Source organism: Anolis sagrei, chromosome Y, assembly GCF_037176765.1.
Source record: "Anolis sagrei isolate rAnoSag1 chromosome Y, rAnoSag1.mat, whole genome shotgun sequence".
NCBI classification, from domain to species: Eukaryota; Metazoa; Chordata; class Lepidosauria; order Squamata; family Dactyloidae; genus Anolis; species Anolis sagrei.
In genome coordinates, this window is record NC_090035.1 from 45,264,797 (window position 1) to 45,283,585 (window position 18,789).

At 38.2% G+C, this 18,789-nt stretch overlaps 1 protein-coding gene across 1 annotated transcript; it reads left to right on the plus strand.

Annotated features, from left to right (window-relative positions):
* The first annotated feature begins 4,643 nt into the window (after window positions 1–4,643).
* LOC137095512 (beta-crystallin B3-like) lies at window positions 4,644–18,222 on the plus strand. The gene is made up of 5 exons (XM_067462265.1): window positions 4,644–4,733; window positions 7,559–7,662; window positions 11,793–11,928; window positions 13,350–13,492; window positions 18,038–18,222. The coding sequence occupies exons 1-5, from the start codon at window positions 4,644–4,646 to the stop codon at window positions 18,201–18,203; spliced, it is 639 nt and encodes a 212-aa protein (XP_067318366.1). The 3' UTR covers window positions 18,204–18,222.
* The last annotated feature ends 567 nt before the right edge of the window (window positions 18,223–18,789 follow it).

An 18,789-nucleotide genomic window follows, 5' to 3' on the forward strand; every position in this document is an offset into this window, starting at 1 on the left:
GTGGGTCATGGGGTCTCTGTGTGCCAAGTTTAGTCTGGCCTTTTCCTTTCCTCTCTTTGTCATCTTGGAATTGAGGCTGGCCAATCAGAGACCATTTGCAAATTTCCTTCTCATGTCCCCGTTTCTGTCATGAACTTTTTTCTCCACCAGGGGCTCCTATTGAAGCTGGCCAATCAGAGACCATATGCAAATAGCACCACAGCGGCAGCCAATCAGAAAGCTGGCACATACTCCTCCCGCCACACTGCCACACCTCTGTCTGCCACATAAAAACTTTGACTTTTAGTATATACTAGCTTGGGGACCTGGTGCTGCCCGGGTTATTAGAGAAAGTGGGTAATGGCGGTTCTGTATGCCAAGTTTGGTCTTTATTGGTCATTGGATAATGGCTGCATTGTTTTCAGGAAGTGAGTGAAGGAACTTGAAGTCCCATCATCCATGGTCCACCCTCCTCCAAACAGCAGCAGGATATAGAGTGAGATGGTGGCTCTCTGTGCCAAAGTTGGTCTTTATCAGTCATTGGATGAGGGTCGCAGTGGTTTCAGTAAGTGAGTGAACGTACTGCAAGTCCCATCATCCGTGGTCAACTCTCCTCCAAGCTGCAGCAGGATGTATAGTGGGTCATGGGGGCTCTGTGTGCCAAGTTTGGTCTTGATTGGTCATTAGATGAGAGTTGCAGCAATCTTGGGAAGGGAGTGGAGGTGCTTGAAGTCCCATCATCCATGGTCTGTCCTCCTCCAATCTGCACCAGGATGTAGAGTGGGTCATTGGGGCTCCGTGTGCCAAATTTGGTCTTGATTGGTCATTGGCAAGGGTCTCAGTGATCTCAGAAAGTGAGTGAAGTTACTGCAAGTCCTATAATCCATCTCCAAATTTTTCCAAACAACACCAGGACATAAAATGGTTCATGAGAGGTCTATGTGCCAAGTTTGGTTTTAATCAGTCATTGGATAAGACTCTCAGAGGTCTCAGAATGTGAGTGAAGGTACTGAAAGTCCCATCATCCATGGTCAACCCTCCTCCAAAACTGCAGCAATATGTAGAGTGGCTCATGGGGGCTCTGTGTGCCAAGTTTCCTCTTGATTGGTCATTAGATGAGGGTTGCAGCAGTCTTGGGGAGTGGAGGTACTTGAAGTCCCATCATCCATGGTCTGTCCTCCTCAAAAGTGCACCAGGGTGTAGAGTGGTTTACTCATGGCCCCCGCTTTGTGTGCCAATTTGGCCTTGATTGGTCATTGGATGAGGGTCGCAGTGGTTCGGTAAGTGAGTAAAGTTACTGCAAGTCCCATCATCCATGGTCCATCCAAGGTCAAGGTTTTCCATGACCTTAGAACTGCATCAGGATATAGAGTGGGCCATGAGTACTCTTTGTGCCAAGTTTGGGCCTGGTCTGTGATTTGAAAGGGGTACAATGTTCTGTGGGAAGTTAATCGGGTGAAGGTACTGCAAATCCCATCATTAGTGGCCCATCCTGCCCTGAACTGCACTGGAAGTCCCATCATACATTGTCCTTCCTTCCCAAACTGCATCGAGATGTAGAGTGGGTCAAGGGGGTTCTGTGTGCCAAGTTTGGTCTTGATCGGACATTAGATGAGGGTTGCAGCAGTCTTGGGAAGGGAGTGGAGGTACTTGAAGTCCCATCATCCATGGTCTGTCCTTCTCGAACGTGCATCAGGATGTAGAGTGGGTCATGGAGACTCTGTGTGCCAAGTTTGATCTTGATCAGTCATTGGCGAGGGTCTCAGTGGTCTCAGGAAGTGAATGAAGTGACTGCAAGTCCCATCATCCATTGTCAAATTCTTCCAAATCACACCAGGATGTAGAGTGCATCATGGAGACTCAGTGTGCCAAGTTTGGTCTTTATGGGTAATTGTATGAGGGTTGAGCAAAGGTACTGCAAGTCCCATAATCCATGGTCCATCCCCAGCCAAACCACACCAGGACATAAGGTGCATCATGAGAGGTCTATGTGCCAAGTTTGGTACTGATCAGTCATTGGATGAGGTTAACAGCGGTCTCAGAAAGTGAGTGATGGTACTGCAAGTCCCAACATCCATGGTTCATCCTCCTCCAAACTGCAGTAGGATGTAGAGTGGGTCATGGGGGCTCTGTGTGCCAAGGTTGGTCTGTATTGGTAATTTTCTGATTCAGCCCCTGGCCTTTTCCTTTCCTTTGTCATCTTGGAATCTTGGAATTAAGGCTGGCCAATCAGAGACCATATGCAAATTTCCTTCTCTCATGTTTCCGTTGCTGTCATGAACCCTTTTCTCCACCAGGGGCTCCTGTAAACCTGGCAATCAGAGACTATATGCAAATAGCACCACTGTGGCAGCCAATCAGAAACGTGGAACTTTCAGGCTGGCCAATCAGAAAGCTGGCACATACCTGGTCGCACCGCCACACTTCCGCCACATACAAACTTTGGATTTTATTATATGTATATAGATAGATTGAGATTGATTATGGCCCAAACAAGACGAAGCGGATTTTTAGTTTAATTAGCTGTGTGTTAGTAAGATGTGTGTTATGATCCTGATTTACTGTAACTGTTGTCTTTATGTTCTATGTTCTGTACACCGCCACGAGTCGCCTTCGGGCTGAGAGTGGCGGTTAACAAGTGCAAATAATAAATAAATAAATAATAATATAGATATAGATAGATATAGATATAGATTACTGTATTGTATTTTTACCATTTTTATTATTTTATTATATTATATATGTTATATTCTTTTCATATTACTTTAAATAAAATATATTTTATTATTATATAACATATATATTATCATTTTATTGTATTATATATAATTATGATTTTATTATAAATATATTAGTGTATTATATTATCATTTTATTATATTATATTATATGCATTATATTCTTATATTGTTTTATTATAAATATATTACTATAAAAATGTTATATTATATATTATGATATATATATATATATATATATATATATATATATGCCCATTGGGACCAGGCACGTTCTGTTTTCTTGCCTTTCCAAAGTCTAATTTTCAGCCTTAAAATAAAATACAACAAAAATCTGCTGAAGCAGGGTCTTGGCAAGGAGAAACTTTGCTGCTAATCTTTGGAGAATAAACTCAGCAGAAACAACGGCATTATTCTCAATTTTGTATGGAATTGTCACAGATCAGCAGATCTACAAATCCCCCGAAAGGGGCATAAATAGCTCTCAGGCTGCCGCTGGACCTCTTAACCACTTGCAAACGCTGCAGCTCCCACGGCCCAGGAAAAACATCAGGTACAATGGAAACACCGCTTTGCAGTGTTTCTACAAATTGATCTATACATTTTAAGTTATTTTTATAAATATAACATATATATATATATATATATATATATATATATATATATATAGTTTTTATAAATATAATATTCATCTAAGTTATTTTATAGATATATTCATCTATATATTTAAACATTTTATACACACACACACACACACACACATACACTAGCTGTCCCCTGCCACGTGTTGCTGTGACCCAGTCTGGTGATCTGGAAATGAAGTAATGAGAATGTGTTGGTTTCTAATATATGTAATGTCTTTATGCTTGAGGGTAAACAGTATTTCATGTTGTTTCTTTGCCAATGTTGATGTGGAGATTGTCTGGTTTGCCTACTCTGGAACATGTAACATATCATTGTCCTTCTTTAGGGGTCCCTTTGAAATCTTTGATACTCCATCTGTCATATACATATGTGTGTGTGTCTGAATGGCTGGATGGCCCTTTGTCAGGAGGGCTTTGTTTTGTTGCCCTGGTGAAGGGAGCTGGACTGGATGGCCTTAAGGCAGCATTTCTCAACCTGGGAATACACCGGGGGGGGGGGGGGGTCACCAGGGGTGTGTCAGGAGGGTCACCAAAGACCACCAGGAAACACAGTATTTCCTGTTGGTCATGGGGTTTTTGTGTGGGATGTTTGGCCCAAATCCATCATTGGTGAGGTTTGGAATGCTTCTTGATTGTAGGTGAACTATAAATCCCAGTAACTACTACTCCCAAATGTCAAGGTCTATTTTCCCCAAACTCCATCTGTGTTTATATTTGGGCATATTGAATATTCATGCCAAATTTGGTCCAGATCCATCATTGTTTGAGTCCACAGTGCTCTCTGGATATAGGTGAACTACAACTCCCAAACTCAAGGTCAATGCCCTCCAAACCTTTCCAGTATTTTCTGTTGGTCATGGGAGATCTTTGTGCCAAGTTTGGTTCAATTCCATCGTTGGTGGAGTTCAGAATGCTCTTTGATTGTAGGTGAGCTATAAATCCCAGCAACTACAACTCCCAAATGACAAAATCATAATTTTTTTGATTGATGGTCACTCCTTGTGTAGTGAGACATTTTGTTGCGAAATTTGGTGTGATTTCGCTCATTGGTTCTTTTGTTTTTAAGGTACTAATTATGCACAGAGCATTTATATATAGATAGATTTGTTATTTTTATAAATATAATATTCATAGATTTTTAAATTTAATTTATATATATATATATATATATATATATATATAATGTCTTATACATATTATATATTTTTCAAATCATATAGATAGATAGATAGATAGATAAATAGATAAATTTAATTATTTTTATTCATCATTTGCAGGAATAATGACGGAGCAACACAGCCCTCCAGAAGAAATGGCAACTCCAGAGAGTCCAGATGAGACAGGGCCCAATTATAAGGTTGTTGTTGTTGTTGTTGTTGTTATTATTGTTGTTGTTATATTTGTACCATTATTATTGTTATAATAATTTTATGATTTTTAATTTTATATTTAGTGTTATATTTTTATTTTATTATTATGATTTTTATTATATTATTATTTTATTATTATATTCTTTATATATTTTATTTTTATCATTATTGTTATTATTTTATTATTTTTAATGTTATATTTTGAGGTCCTGATAACAGTTGAGTTTTTCCTGTTGCTTTTTGGCAATGTGACTGTCACGTGGAATGGTGACATCAGTAATCTAAACTTTTTTCTTTTCCACAATCATGATGTCTGGTTTTTGTGTTGCAAAGCTTTGTCAGTCTGGATTTGAAAGTCCCATAGTATTTTTGCATGTTTATTTTCCATGACCTTTCCAGGTTTATGATCCCACCAATTATTTGCTGCTGGTAGGTGGTCCTTGTGACATAAGTTCCAGTGAATCATCTGGGCCACAGAGTTGTGTCTTTGTTTGTAGTCCATCTGTGTGATTTTCTTGCAACAGCTGAGGATATGATCCATGGTTTCATCAGCTTCCTTGAAAAGTCTGCATTTTGAGTCATCCGATGATTTTTAAATCCTAGCATTAATGGCATTGGTTCTGATGGCTTGATTCTGGGCTGCAAGAATCAGGCCTTCTGTCTCCTTCTTCAGGGTTCCATTCATGAGACATAACCAGGTCTTCTCCTTGTCAACTTTTCTTACAATTTTGTCAGGGAACAGCCTATGCAAAATGCTTTGTGGTGCCAGCTGTCAGCTTGGGTTTGGAGTGCAGTTTTCTTGTACTGACTCTTTGTCTGCTGTGCTTTGAGAAGTTTCTGATTACTGACTTCAATTAAAGCAGGTTCTTGGCTTTCCTTGACATATTCTGCCAGGCTGTGTATTTCTTCTTCAGCTGCTTGTTTTACTTGTAAAAGTCCTCTGCCACCAGACCTTCTAGGCCAGTGGTTTTCAACCTGTGGGTCCCCAGATGTTTTGGCCTTCAACTCCCAGAAACCCTAACACTGGTACACTGGCTGAGATTTCTGGGAGTTGTAGATCAAAACACCTGGGGACCCACAGGTTGAGAACCATTGTTCTAGGCAGATAGAGCCAGTCAACATCACTGTGAGGATGTAGTGAATTATGAAAGGATCCAGCAAAAGGAGCAGCATGAGGAAACTACAGGCTGATAACATGTCTGCCCACTATGTTGAAACTATTGACCAGCATCATAACTGACAGAATTCAAGATTATCTTGAAGAAAAGAACATTTTGCCCTATGAACAGAAAGGCAAAAAATGGCACAAAAGACCAGTTATTAATTGGAAAAAAATAGTTCTGGAGAACTGCAAAAGCAAAAAAAAAAAATCTTCACATGACGTGGATTGATTACAAAAAAAGCCTTTGACTCATTCCCACACAGTTGGATCATCAAATGCCTAGACGCCATTGGGATTTGTAAAAACGTTGGCACTTTTATTTATCATACTTCACTACATCCTCGTAGTGATGTTGATCGGATATTATTATTATTATTATTATTATTATTATTATTATTATTATATTCGTCCAGGTATTACTTCTATTTCCTAGAAGTTTCATTGTTGTAGTTATTATTATTATTAACCTATATCTATATATCTATCTATACACAAAATGTCCACAGAGAGCCTCCCGACTCCACAAAGAGCTTTAATCCACAGTGCTGAAAAACCACCCAAAGTACTCCCTCCAAGGACATTGTAGGTTACAGGCGCCATGAACGTGTCTCCCAACCCCTGCCAATGTCCTCCCCAAACACGTACTACTCCCCACCCAAGTGAAGCCTTTTATTTGGGGACCGTTTCGTCCTAGGTGTTCTGTTTTTTTTCCAGAATGGGCATTCCAGGGTTCCTTTCTCTCTCCAAATTTGCATGACCTCACCTACTGCCTCTAAATCCTTCCCTACCCTGTCCTATGGCACACAGCAAACAGGAATTGGTCAGCAACTGAACCAGAAGTTTAGGGGGAATCTGGACCAAAGTTTGAACACAGAACCCTGGTGACCAACAGAACATACAGAGATGACCTACCCATGTGGATTTTGTAGTTCATCCTGTATCCAGAGCACTCTGAACTCCACCAATGATGGATCTGGACCAAACTTGGCACACAGACACAACATGCTCAACTGTGAATACAGGCAGAGCTTGGGGGTGATTGCACTGGGAATCTGGGAGTTGTAGTACACCTGCTTCCAGAAAAACTGTGACCCCCACCAACAATGGACCAGGACCAAACTTGGCACAAAGAAACTCCATGACCAACTGCAGGGGTTTGTGGGAATTGACTTTTATTTTGGAAATTATAGTTCACCTGCATCCAGAGAGCCCTGAACTGACTTTGGATCTGGATCCAACATGGATCTTGAGGATTGACCCATGATTCTTGGAGTTGTAGTTCACCCACATTGTTATGCATTTCCTAATGTGAGCATTCATTAAAAAAAACCAAATCAAAGACTGGCTTTTTCCTAATAAATAGTGTTACAAATTAACTAAATGATTTCCTAACACCCCAAAACAAACAAGGCCTTTTTCAAATAACTCAGGCAGTGCCAGGTACCCAAGCTACTTATTATATATTCTTCTTCTTCTCCTTCTTCTTCTTCTTATTATATATTCCTCCAGGTATTAGGTGTATCGCCTCTTTACCTATATCATACAATGTTTTCTAGTTCCATTATTCTTTTTCATATAATTCATATAATTCATATTATTATTATTATTATTATTAATAATAATAATAATAATAATAATATTATATATTGCAGGTGACTTTATGAGCTGGAGAATTTCCAAGGCCGGAAATGGGAGCTGACGGACGAGAGTCCCAACGTAACGGAGAAGGCAATACACAAAGTGGGCTCCATTCTTGTCGAAGCTGGACCGTGAGTAGTACGCCCTAATAATAATAATAATAATAATAATAATCTTTACTTGTTACCCTACCACCATCTCCCCAATGGCGACTCGGAGCGGCTTACATGAGGTCAAGCCCAAATGACAATTACAATAAAGAAAACCAAAAACACAAACCGAAAACGCGAACAATAAACAACAACATCATCTATCTATCTATACATATAATAAAAGTTGAAGTTTGTATGCGGAGGACAAAAGTGTGGCGGTGTGACGGGAGGAGTATGTGCCAGCTTTCTGATTGGCTGCCCCTGTGGTGCTATTTGCCTATGTCTATGATTGGCCAGCTTCAAGAGGAGCCCCTGGTGGAGAAAAGGGTTCATGATAGAAACAGAGACATGAAAGAAGGAAATTTGCATGTGGTTTCTGATTGGCCAGCCTCAATTCCAAGATTCCGAGATGACAAAGAGAGGAAAGGAAAAGGCCAGGGGCTGAGTCAGAAAATTACCAATACAGACCAAACTTGGCACACTGAGCCCCCATGACCCACTCTACATCCTACTGCAGTTTGGAGGAGGATGAACCATCGATGATGGAACTTGCAGTACCATCACTCACATTCTGAGACTGCTGTCAACCTCATCCAATGACTGATCAGGACCAAACTTGGCACATAGACCTCTCATGACCCACTTTACGTCCTGGTGTGGTTTGACCATGTATTATGAGACTTGCAGCACCTCTGCTCAATTCTTGAGACCACTGAAACCCTCATCCAATTAGCGATAAAGACCAAACTTGGCACACTGAGTCTCCATGACACACTCTACATCCTGGTGCAGTTTGGAGCAGGATGCACCATGGACGATGGGACTTGCAATACCTGTACTCCCTTTCTAAGACCATTACAACTGCCAACAATGATGGATCAGGACCACAATTCGCACAGAGAGCCCGCATGACCCATTCTACATCCTGGTGCAGTTTGGAAGAATTTGGCAATGGATGATGGGACTTGCAGTCACTTCACTCACTTCCTGAGACCACTGAGACCCTCGCCAATGACTGATCAAGACCAAACTTGGCACACAGAGTCCCCATGACCCACTCTACATCCTGGTGCACTTTCGAGGTGGACAGACCATGGATGATGATGGGACTTCATGTACCTCCACTCCCCAAGACTGCTGCAAAACTCATCTAATGACCAATTAAGACCAAACTTGGCACACGGAGCCCCCATGAGCCACTCTATATGCTGCTGCAATTTTGGAGGAGGTTGACCATGGATGATGTGACTTCCAGTACCTTCACTCACATTCTGCGACCTCTGCATACTTCATCCAATGACTGATCAAGACCAAACTTGGCACATAGACCTCTCATGATCCACTTTACATCCTGGTGTTGTTTGGAAAAAATGGGAGATGGATGATGGGACTTGCAGTAACTTCACTCACTTTCGGAGACCACTGAGACCCTCGTCAATGACTAATCAAGACCAAACTTGGCACACGGAGCCCCAATGACCCACTCTACATCCCGGTACAGTTTGGAGGAGGACAGACCATGGACGATGGGACTTCAAGTACCTCCACTCCCTTCCCAAGATTGCTGCATCCCTCATCTAATGACCAATCAAGACCAAATTTGGCACACAGAGCCCCCATGACCCACTCTACATCCTACTGCTGTTTTGGAGGAGGGTTGACCATGGATGATGGGACCTTGCAGTACGTTTACTCACTTACTGAAACCACTGCGACCCTGAACCAATGACTGATCAAGACCAAACTGAGCAGACAGAGCCCGCATGACCCACTCTACATCCTGCTGCAGTTTGAAGGAGGATGGATTTTGGATGATGGGACTTGCAGTATCTTCACTTACTTACTGAAACCACTGCGACCCTAATTCAGAATAGGAGGATGGATTTTGGATGATGGGACTTGCAGTACCTTCACTCACTTACTGAAACCACTGCGACCCTAATTCAGAATAAAGGGGTAGCATTACTTCCTTAGATCTAGACACTATGCTCCTATTGATGCAGGCCAAAATCCCATTGGCTTTTTTTGCCGCCACATCACAAAACATGAGCCAACAATGTGATGTGGCGGCAAAAAAAGCCAATGGGATTTTGGCCTGCATCAATAGGAGCATAGTGTCTAGATCTAGGGAAGTAATGCTACCCCTCTATTCTGTTTTGATTAGACCACATCTGGAATATTGTGTCCAGTTCTGGGCACCACAATTCAAGAGAGATATTGACAAGCTGGAATGTGTCCAGAGGAGAGCAACTAAAATGATAAAAGGTCTGGAGAACAAGCCCTATGAGGAGCGGCTTAACGAGCTGGGCATGTTTAGCCTGAAGAAGAGAAGGCTGAGAGGGGATATGATAGCCATGTATAAATATGTGAGAGGAAGCCACAGGGAGGAGGGAGCAAGCTTGTTTTCTGCTTCCTTGGAGACTAGGACGCGGAACAATGGCTTCAAACTACAAGAGAGGAGATTCCATCTGAACATGAGGAAGAACTTCCTGACTGTGAGAGCCGTTCAGCAGTGGAATTCTCTGCCCCGGAGTGTGGTGGACGCTCCTTCTTTGGAAGCTTTTAAACAGAGGCTGGATGGCCATCTGTCAGGGGTGATTCGAATGCAATATTCCTGCTTCTTGGCAGGGGGTTGGACTGGATGGCCCATGAGGTCTCTTCCAACTCTTTGATTCTATGATTCTATGATTCTATGATTCAATGACTGATAAAGACCAAACTTGGCACACAGAGCCCCCATGACCCACTCTATATCCTGCTGCATTTTAGAGGAGGGTTGACCATGGATGATGGGACTTCAAGTACCTTCACTCACTTCCTGAAAACAATGCAACCATCATCCAATGACCAATAATGAACAAGCTTGGCATACAGAACCGCCATTACCCACTTTCTCTAATAACCCGGGCAGCGCTGGGTCCCCAAGCTAGTAGTTAAATAAAACACATGAATACATAACAATATGAAAAATAAAAACATATGCACAGGCACTATAATACTGGGTGGGCAACATGTAGTAATCAAGAAGACAAACTGTTTAAAACTAGTCAGGTGAGATAAAAGAGGGAAGCAGGTAATTTATGGAGGAGGGCTCATTCCAGCGGGAGTTGTGGAAGCAAGCGGAATAATAATGCTACTAATAATGGGGGGGGGGGGTGTGTTGGACTGGATAGTAATATAATAATATAGTAGTGATAATACAGGGTTAGTCAAAATGCATAGGCCAATAAGCCATTCAATTGAATGGCTTATTGGCCTATGCATTTTGACTAACCCTGTATAATAGTAATATAATAACAGTTAATGTAATATGATCTATATATAGTAATATAATATAATAGCAACAACAATAACAATAATAATAATAGGAAGTCCAGTCGTCTTTGACTCTGGGTCTCTGGTGCTGATCTCCATTTCTAAACTGAAGAGCATGGTCCAAAGTCACATGGCCAGCATGACTGCATGGAGTGCCATTACCTTCCTGCAGAAGCGGTACCTATTGATCTACTCACATTTGCATATTTTCAAGAAGCTGAGGCTAACAGCAGGAGCTCATACCGTTTTCCCAGATTTGAACCGCCAACCTGTCAGTCGGCAAGTTCTGCAGCTCAGCGGTTTAACCCACTGCACCACTGCCAAATAATATTTACCAAATAATATATATATATATACAGGGTTAGTCAAAATGCATAGGCCAATCTGCCATTCAATTGAATGGCAGATTGGCCTATGCATTTTGACTAACCCTGTATATATATATATATATATATATATATATATATATATAACACTAATACTGGTGATAACTTGTCCCGGCCTTGAGCGGCAGTTCTTTATAATAATACTAATATATAATATTATAATAATAATATATAATATAATACTCATTATGGTATCTTGTACTGGCAGGTCGGTTTGAGTCCTTTATAATTATAGTAATGATAATAATTGTGTCAGTAAAATAATAATATCATACTACAATCATCTCTTGAATCTTTACCCTGTTCCCAGCAGGGAACTGCTTTTAGTAGCAGTTCATTATTATTATTATTATTATTATTATTATTATTATATAATATAATACGAATAACGTGTGCTTGTCTTGGCAGGTGGGTGGGCTTTGAGCGCCAGGCATATGGGGGAGCGCAGTTTGTGCTGGAGGTGGGGGCCTTCCCGTGCTGGGACTCCTGGTCCAACGGACACACCGGAGGTGGCACACTCCTCTCCATCCGACCGCTCCTCATCGTGAGTCACACAGGATTATTATTACTATTTTTATGTTATATTATAAGGTTTATCACCATTATTATTATTATTATTATTATTATTATTATTATTATTATTTATAAATTGTTATAATATATTATTTTATAATAAGAATTCTAATATATATATATATATATATATATATATAATATTATTATTATATTATAATCTCACTACTACTGCCATTTATATATATAATTATTGTATATTTTATGACAATTTTATATTCTATTATATTTTATATTCTTTTATACACACACACACACACACAGTATATTAGTTATCAATATTATCAATATTATATTTAATTATATTTTCATTATTATTCTCATCATCCATATATACACACACACACACACACACACACATACTAGGCCTGTTTGATCAAAAAAAAATTGTTTCTAAAATCGATTTGTAATTGGGGTGTTTTTTTGTTTCGATATTTAAAATATTTACAAAACTTTCCAAAAAAAATGTTTTGTTATTTACGAAATTTCGTAAATATTTACAAAACATTTTGTAAGTGTGAATGTTGCAGTAATGGTCACCTTGATTAGCATTGAATGGCTTTCATTTCTCCCACCCTGGACATTCCATAGATAAACTCCATTTGCCTAGTTTCCAACAGACCTCTGAGGATGCCTGCCATAGATGTGGGCAAAATGTCAGGAGAGAATGCTTCTGGAACATGGTCATACACTCATACAGCCCTGAAAACTCACAGCAAAAGAGCCTGGATGGATGCAGCCTTCAATTTGTGGCAATCAGATGGTATTGGTCTCATCTCAGGCTGGCCACGGAGGCAGAGCCGGCGCTGCAGGAATCCCCTCCCTGGCTCCTGCGCTCCGGCTCCTGCGCCCTCTTCCTCCTCCTCCTCCTCCCAGCTGTGTTGCAGGAAGTGCCAGGAGGAGGAGGAGGAGGAGGAGGGCGCAAGAGCTGGAGCCGATTGGATGGCGCGCGGAGGCCGGTTGTAAGGGTGAGCGCGCGCGCGCCATCCAATCGGCTCCGGCTCCTGCGCCCTCCTCCTCCTCCTCCCAGCTGTGTTGCAGGAAGTGCCAGGAGGAGGAGGAGGAGGGCGCAGGAGCCGGAGCCGATTGGATGGCGCGCAAAGGCCGGTTGTAAGGGTGAGCGCGCGCGGGCCGGGCGCCCAACAGGCAGGGGCGGTGCTTGGCTCACTGGGTGTGCGCTCGCGCCGCCCCTTCGCCCCGCCCGCCCCATTTACAAAATGGGCGAAAGCTCGTAAATACTGTGGGAGTTGCCGTTTCGATATTTAAAAACCCTTCCGGGTTTGAAAATATGTTTTGTTATCGTACCGTAAATGCAAAAATTAACGAATGTTTTACGAATTACGAAATTAACGAACGAAACCGCACAGGCCTAACACATACCTTTTCCTCCAGGACGGGGCAGACCACAAGATCCACCTGTTTGAGGGAGCGGGGTATGGTGGGCAGAAGATGGAGATTGTGGAGGATGACGTTCCCAGCCTCTGGGCACATGGATTCCATGACCGCGTCGCCAGCGTCAAGGCCCTACATGGCATGTAAGCACCAAAGGGTTGTTGTTGTTATTATTAGTATTATACTATTTATTATATTATCACCACCATCATAATATCATTATCGTCATCATCATTTGTATTATATTTATTATTGTATTATCATTATAATTGTATGTTATATTTTTATATTTTATATTATTATTCTATTTATTATATTATCACCACCACCATCATTATATTATCATCATTATTATATTTTATATTATTACTACTATATTCATTATAAGGTACTATAATAATATTATATTTATTATTTATTATATTATATAATTATTCTATGATTTATTATTATTATATTTATATTATCACCACCACCATCATTATTATCATTATTGTTGTTGTTGTTGTTGTTGTTGTTGTTATTATTATTATTGGGAGCCCCCGGTGGCACAGTGCGTTAAACCACAGAGTTGCTGAACTTGCCTACCAAAAGGTCACAGGTTCGAATCCGAGAAGCGGTGTGAGCTACCGCTGATAGCCCCAGCTTCTGCCAACCTAGCAGTTTGAAAACATGCAAATGTGAGTAAATCAATAGGTACTGCTCTGGTGGGAAGGTAATGGCATTCTATGCATTCATGCCGGCCACATGACCTTGGAGGGGTGTTTTCTTTTTCATGTCAGGAGTGACCAGAGAAACTGCAAGTCGCTTCTGGTGTGAGAGAATTGGCCGTCTGCAAGGACGTTGCCCAGGGGACGCCTGGATGATTTTTTGATGTTGGAGGTGTCTACGGACAATGCTGGTTCTTCAGTTTAGAAATTGAGATGAGTACCACCCGCAGATTCGGACAACTAGACTTAATGTCGGGAAAATCTTTACCTATTATTATTATTATTATTATTATTATTATTATTATTATTATCATCATCATCATTATTATTATCACCACCACCATCACTATTGTATTGATTATATTATTATATTTTACTAAATTATTATTATATAATATTATTATCATCTTTATTATTATTATTACTACTATTATAATTATAGTAGTATATTTATTAATACATTATATATTATCACCACCATTGTTATTATATTGATTGTATTTATTATTATTACATTATTGTTATTTTATAATATACCCACATTATTACTATTACTCTTACTATTGTTATTACTATTATATATTTTTAATTTAATTGCATCATTATTATATTTATTAGGATATTATAAAATATTATTAGCACCACTACTATCATTATTATATTATATTTATTAATTTTAATATTTATTGTATTTATTATTAATAATATATTTTCATATATTATCTGTTAATATATTGTTTTTAATATATTATCTTTTAGTATATTGTCTGTTAATATATTGTCTTTTGTATATCATCTTTTTGTATATAACTTTTTAGTATATTGTCTTTTAATATGTCATATTTTGATATATCATCTTTTACTATATCACCTTTTTTGTATGTCGACTTTTAGCACATTGCCTTTTAATATATCACTTTTTGTATATCATTTTTAGTAAACCGTTTTTTAATATACTGTCTTTTATGGTCTTTTACTATATCGTCTTTTAGTATATTGTCTTTTAATAGATCCCCTTTTAGCATATCCTCTTTTAGAATATTGCCTTTAAGTATAACGTCTTTTAATATATTATCTTTTAGCATATTGCCTTTTAGCATATCATATTTTAATATATCACCTTTTAGTATATCGTCTTTTGATATATCGTCTTTTAATACATTGTTTTTTAGTATATTGCCCTTTAGTATATAGTCTTTTAGTATATCGTCTTTTAATATATCGTCATTTAGCAGATCCTCTTTTAGCATATTGCCTTTTAGTATATTATTTTTTAATATATTGTCTTCAATTTTTCGTTCATCCCATTTACTCATCTCATGTTTACCTTTTTAACTTTTATTTCATTGTCTTTTCTCATATGTTTCACAATTCTGATATCGACTTTTAATATATCATCTTTTCTTTTGATCTTGTTCTTTTCTTGTTTTTCTCCTATTATTTCATATGTCATATTTTCTCTTATTCTTATCTTGTTTGCATCTTGTTTTTTCTTGTTTTCATCTTGTTCTCTTGTTTTGTCTTGTATTTTATCTCATTCTTTTTTTCTCATTTTTCTCTTGTTTTCCTTTTGTTTTTCTCTTATTCATCTCTTGTTTTTGTTTCGTTTTCCTTCCATTTTGCCTTTGTTTTGATTTTGGTTTTTTTCTCTCAGTCTTCCCTTATTTTATCTTGTATTTTTACTTATATTGTGCATTTTTATCTCATACTTTTTTCTTGTTTTCTGTCTTGATATAATCTCAATTTTTTGTTTTTGTTTTATTAATATATCTTTATTGAAAAGTTTTTCATAGTAGCATATAATAGTAAGATAGAGAAAGAGGGGAGGGGATCTTGGGAAGGTAGAGATGGGGAAAGGGTGGGCGTGGGTAAGGTGGGTAATTTAAGGATTTGGGTGATGGTTATGGGTTAAAATTGAAGGAGGAAGGGAGGGATAGGGTTAGAAAAGGGAGGGAAGTTTAAGGAGTTGATTGGCTTCCCATCTTCTTTCTCTCTCTCTTCGTTGTACATCCATCCTCTTCTTCTTAGAAAGTTTAGGGGCTGTCCACCCTTCTCCTGTTAATGCTTATATTAATATTTCAGTATCGCATCAACTCAGACATAGACAAAAAAATTCAATGGCAGATTGGAATTTAGTAGTGAAATATATGGAACATGAAAAGATTTAATCTCATTTTTGTCTTTGTTTGGTTTTGATCTTGCTTTCATCTCGTTATTCTCTCATTCTCCTCTCTATTTTTATATCTCATATTTTTATCCCATTCTTTTTGTCTCGTTTTCCTCTCATTTTCCTCTTCTGCTTCTCTTGTTTTGTGTTGTATTTTTTCTTATATCATATTTTATCTCATTCTTTTAATCATGTTTTCCATATTGTTTTTTTGTTTTCCTCTCACTTTGTTTTGGTTTTGATCTTGTTTTTTCTCATTTGTTTCTGTTTTTGTCTTGTTTACTTCTGTTTCTTCTTATCTCTTGTTTTTATCATTCTTTTATCTCATTTTCTATTTTGTTTTTCTCATTTTTCTCTTGTTTCCCTCTTGTTTACATTTTTGATCCTGTTTTTTGCTTGTTCTCATCTCATTTTCCTGTCGTTTTGTCATGGTTTAGATCATGTTTTTCTCTCACTCATCTTTTGTTTTTGTCCCATTTTTATCTCATATTTTTATCTCATGCTTTTATCTCATTTTCAAATCTCATTTTCTATCTAGCTTTTCTCCCATTTTCTCTTGTTTCCTATTGGTTTTAATCTTGTTCTTATTCTTATCTTGTTTTGTCTTGGTTTTCATCCTATTCTTCTCTTGTTTTCATCTCATTTTTTCTTATATCTAGTATTATATCTCACTCTTTTCATCTTGTTTTCTGCCTAGTTTTTGCCTCATTTTCCTTTAATTCTTATCTCGTCTTCCTCTCATCTTCCTCCCATTCTCTTATTTTTGTCTAGCATTTTTTTGTATTTTTCTTTTTTCTATTGGTTTTGATCTTGTTTTCATCTATCATTTTTTAAATCTTGTGTCTATGTCAGTCTTTTGCTTGTTTTTCTATCTTGTTTTTGTTTACATCTCTATTTTTTCTTAGCTCATATTTCATCTCATTCTTTTCACCCTGTTTTCTACAAATACCCTGGCTACCTCATTTTCTGTCTGAATTTCCTGTTTGTCCAACCCCCTTTCCATCTTTTCTTTGTCTCATTTTCTTGTTTTGTTTGTTTTCTATCTTGTTTTGTCCCATTATCGTCTTGTTTTCCTCATTTTCTTTTCTCATTTTGTCTTGTATTTTTTCTTTTATATGTTTATCTCATTCTTTTTCCTCTTATTTTTTTCCATTGGACAGCTGGGCAGGCTACAAATACTCCTGCTACCTTCTCATTTTCCTCTTGTTTTGCCTCATATTTTTTTCTTATATCTCGCATTTATATCTTATTATTATTCTCTTGTTTTCTTCTCTTTCTTACCTCATCTTTCTCTCATTTTCATCTCATATTTTTCTTATATCTCATATTCTTATCTCATTCTTTTTCTTTTATTTTCCTCTCATTCTTTATTTTTCTTATATCCTGCATTTTTATCTCATGTTTTATCCCATTTTCCTTTTGTTCATTTCTTGTTTTTTTATTTTTCTTATATCTCATAGCTTTTTATCTCATTTTATCCTGTTCTTCTCTCGTTTTCTTCTCGTTCTTATCTTTATCTTGTTTTTCTCTCATATTTTTTCTTATATCTCGCAATTTCTTTATCTTGTTTTTATCTCATTTTCATCTTGTTCTTCTCTTGTTTTGCTTTTCTTCTCATATTTTTCTTATATTTCATATTTTATCTCATTCTTTTTATTCTGTTTGCTTTCTCGTTTTCCTTTTGTTCTTATCTCATTTATCTCTCATTTTTATCTCATTCTTCTCTCATTTTTGTCTTGTGTATATTGTTTCTTATATCTTGTATGTGTATCTCACTCATTAATATCTCATCTTCTTTCCCCATTGGGCAGCTGGGTGGGCTATGAGTTCCCTGGCTACCGTGGGTGGCAGTACATCTTTGAGAAGGGCGAGTACTGCCATTGGAATGAGTGGGATGCCAGCCAGCCCTTGATGCAGTCCATGCGCCGTGTGCGAGACAAGCAGTGGCACAAGCGCGGCTGTTTCGAGGAGAGCTAGGAACACCACACCACTGAAGTCCAAGAAATATAATATCAATCATAATCATTATCATCATATCCAAAAAGGAAGACAACAATCTGCCTGCTTTCGATCAGAAGGGAGGTGCTGTTCCTCTTGCCACCTGTGTATACATAATAAGGAATAACTATTAGTAGTAATAATCAACCTATTAACACTCTCAATAAAAGAATTGCCCGCTGAGATTTCTGTGTCCATCTTTTCTTCCATCTTATGTTAACCTGGACTCAGATTGCTATCATCTCCAAGCACTGCTTTTTGTGATGATGGGAATTGTAGTCCAAATCCAATTGAATTAATTCAGACTCAGGTTCCCATGAACCTCAAGCACTGAGTTTTGAATTATGGGAGTTGTGGTTCAAAACCAAAAGTAACTGGAGGAAATGAAATTAATTTAGAGTTTACTTTTGGACTCTGACTCCCATCATCCCCAGGCATTTATTTTGTGATTATGAGAGTTGTAGTCCAAAATCAAAAGTAATTGGAGGAAATGAAATTAAGTAATGTAAACTTTAATTTAATCAGAGTAAATGGAATTAATTCAGGGTTGGTTTTTTGAGCTTCT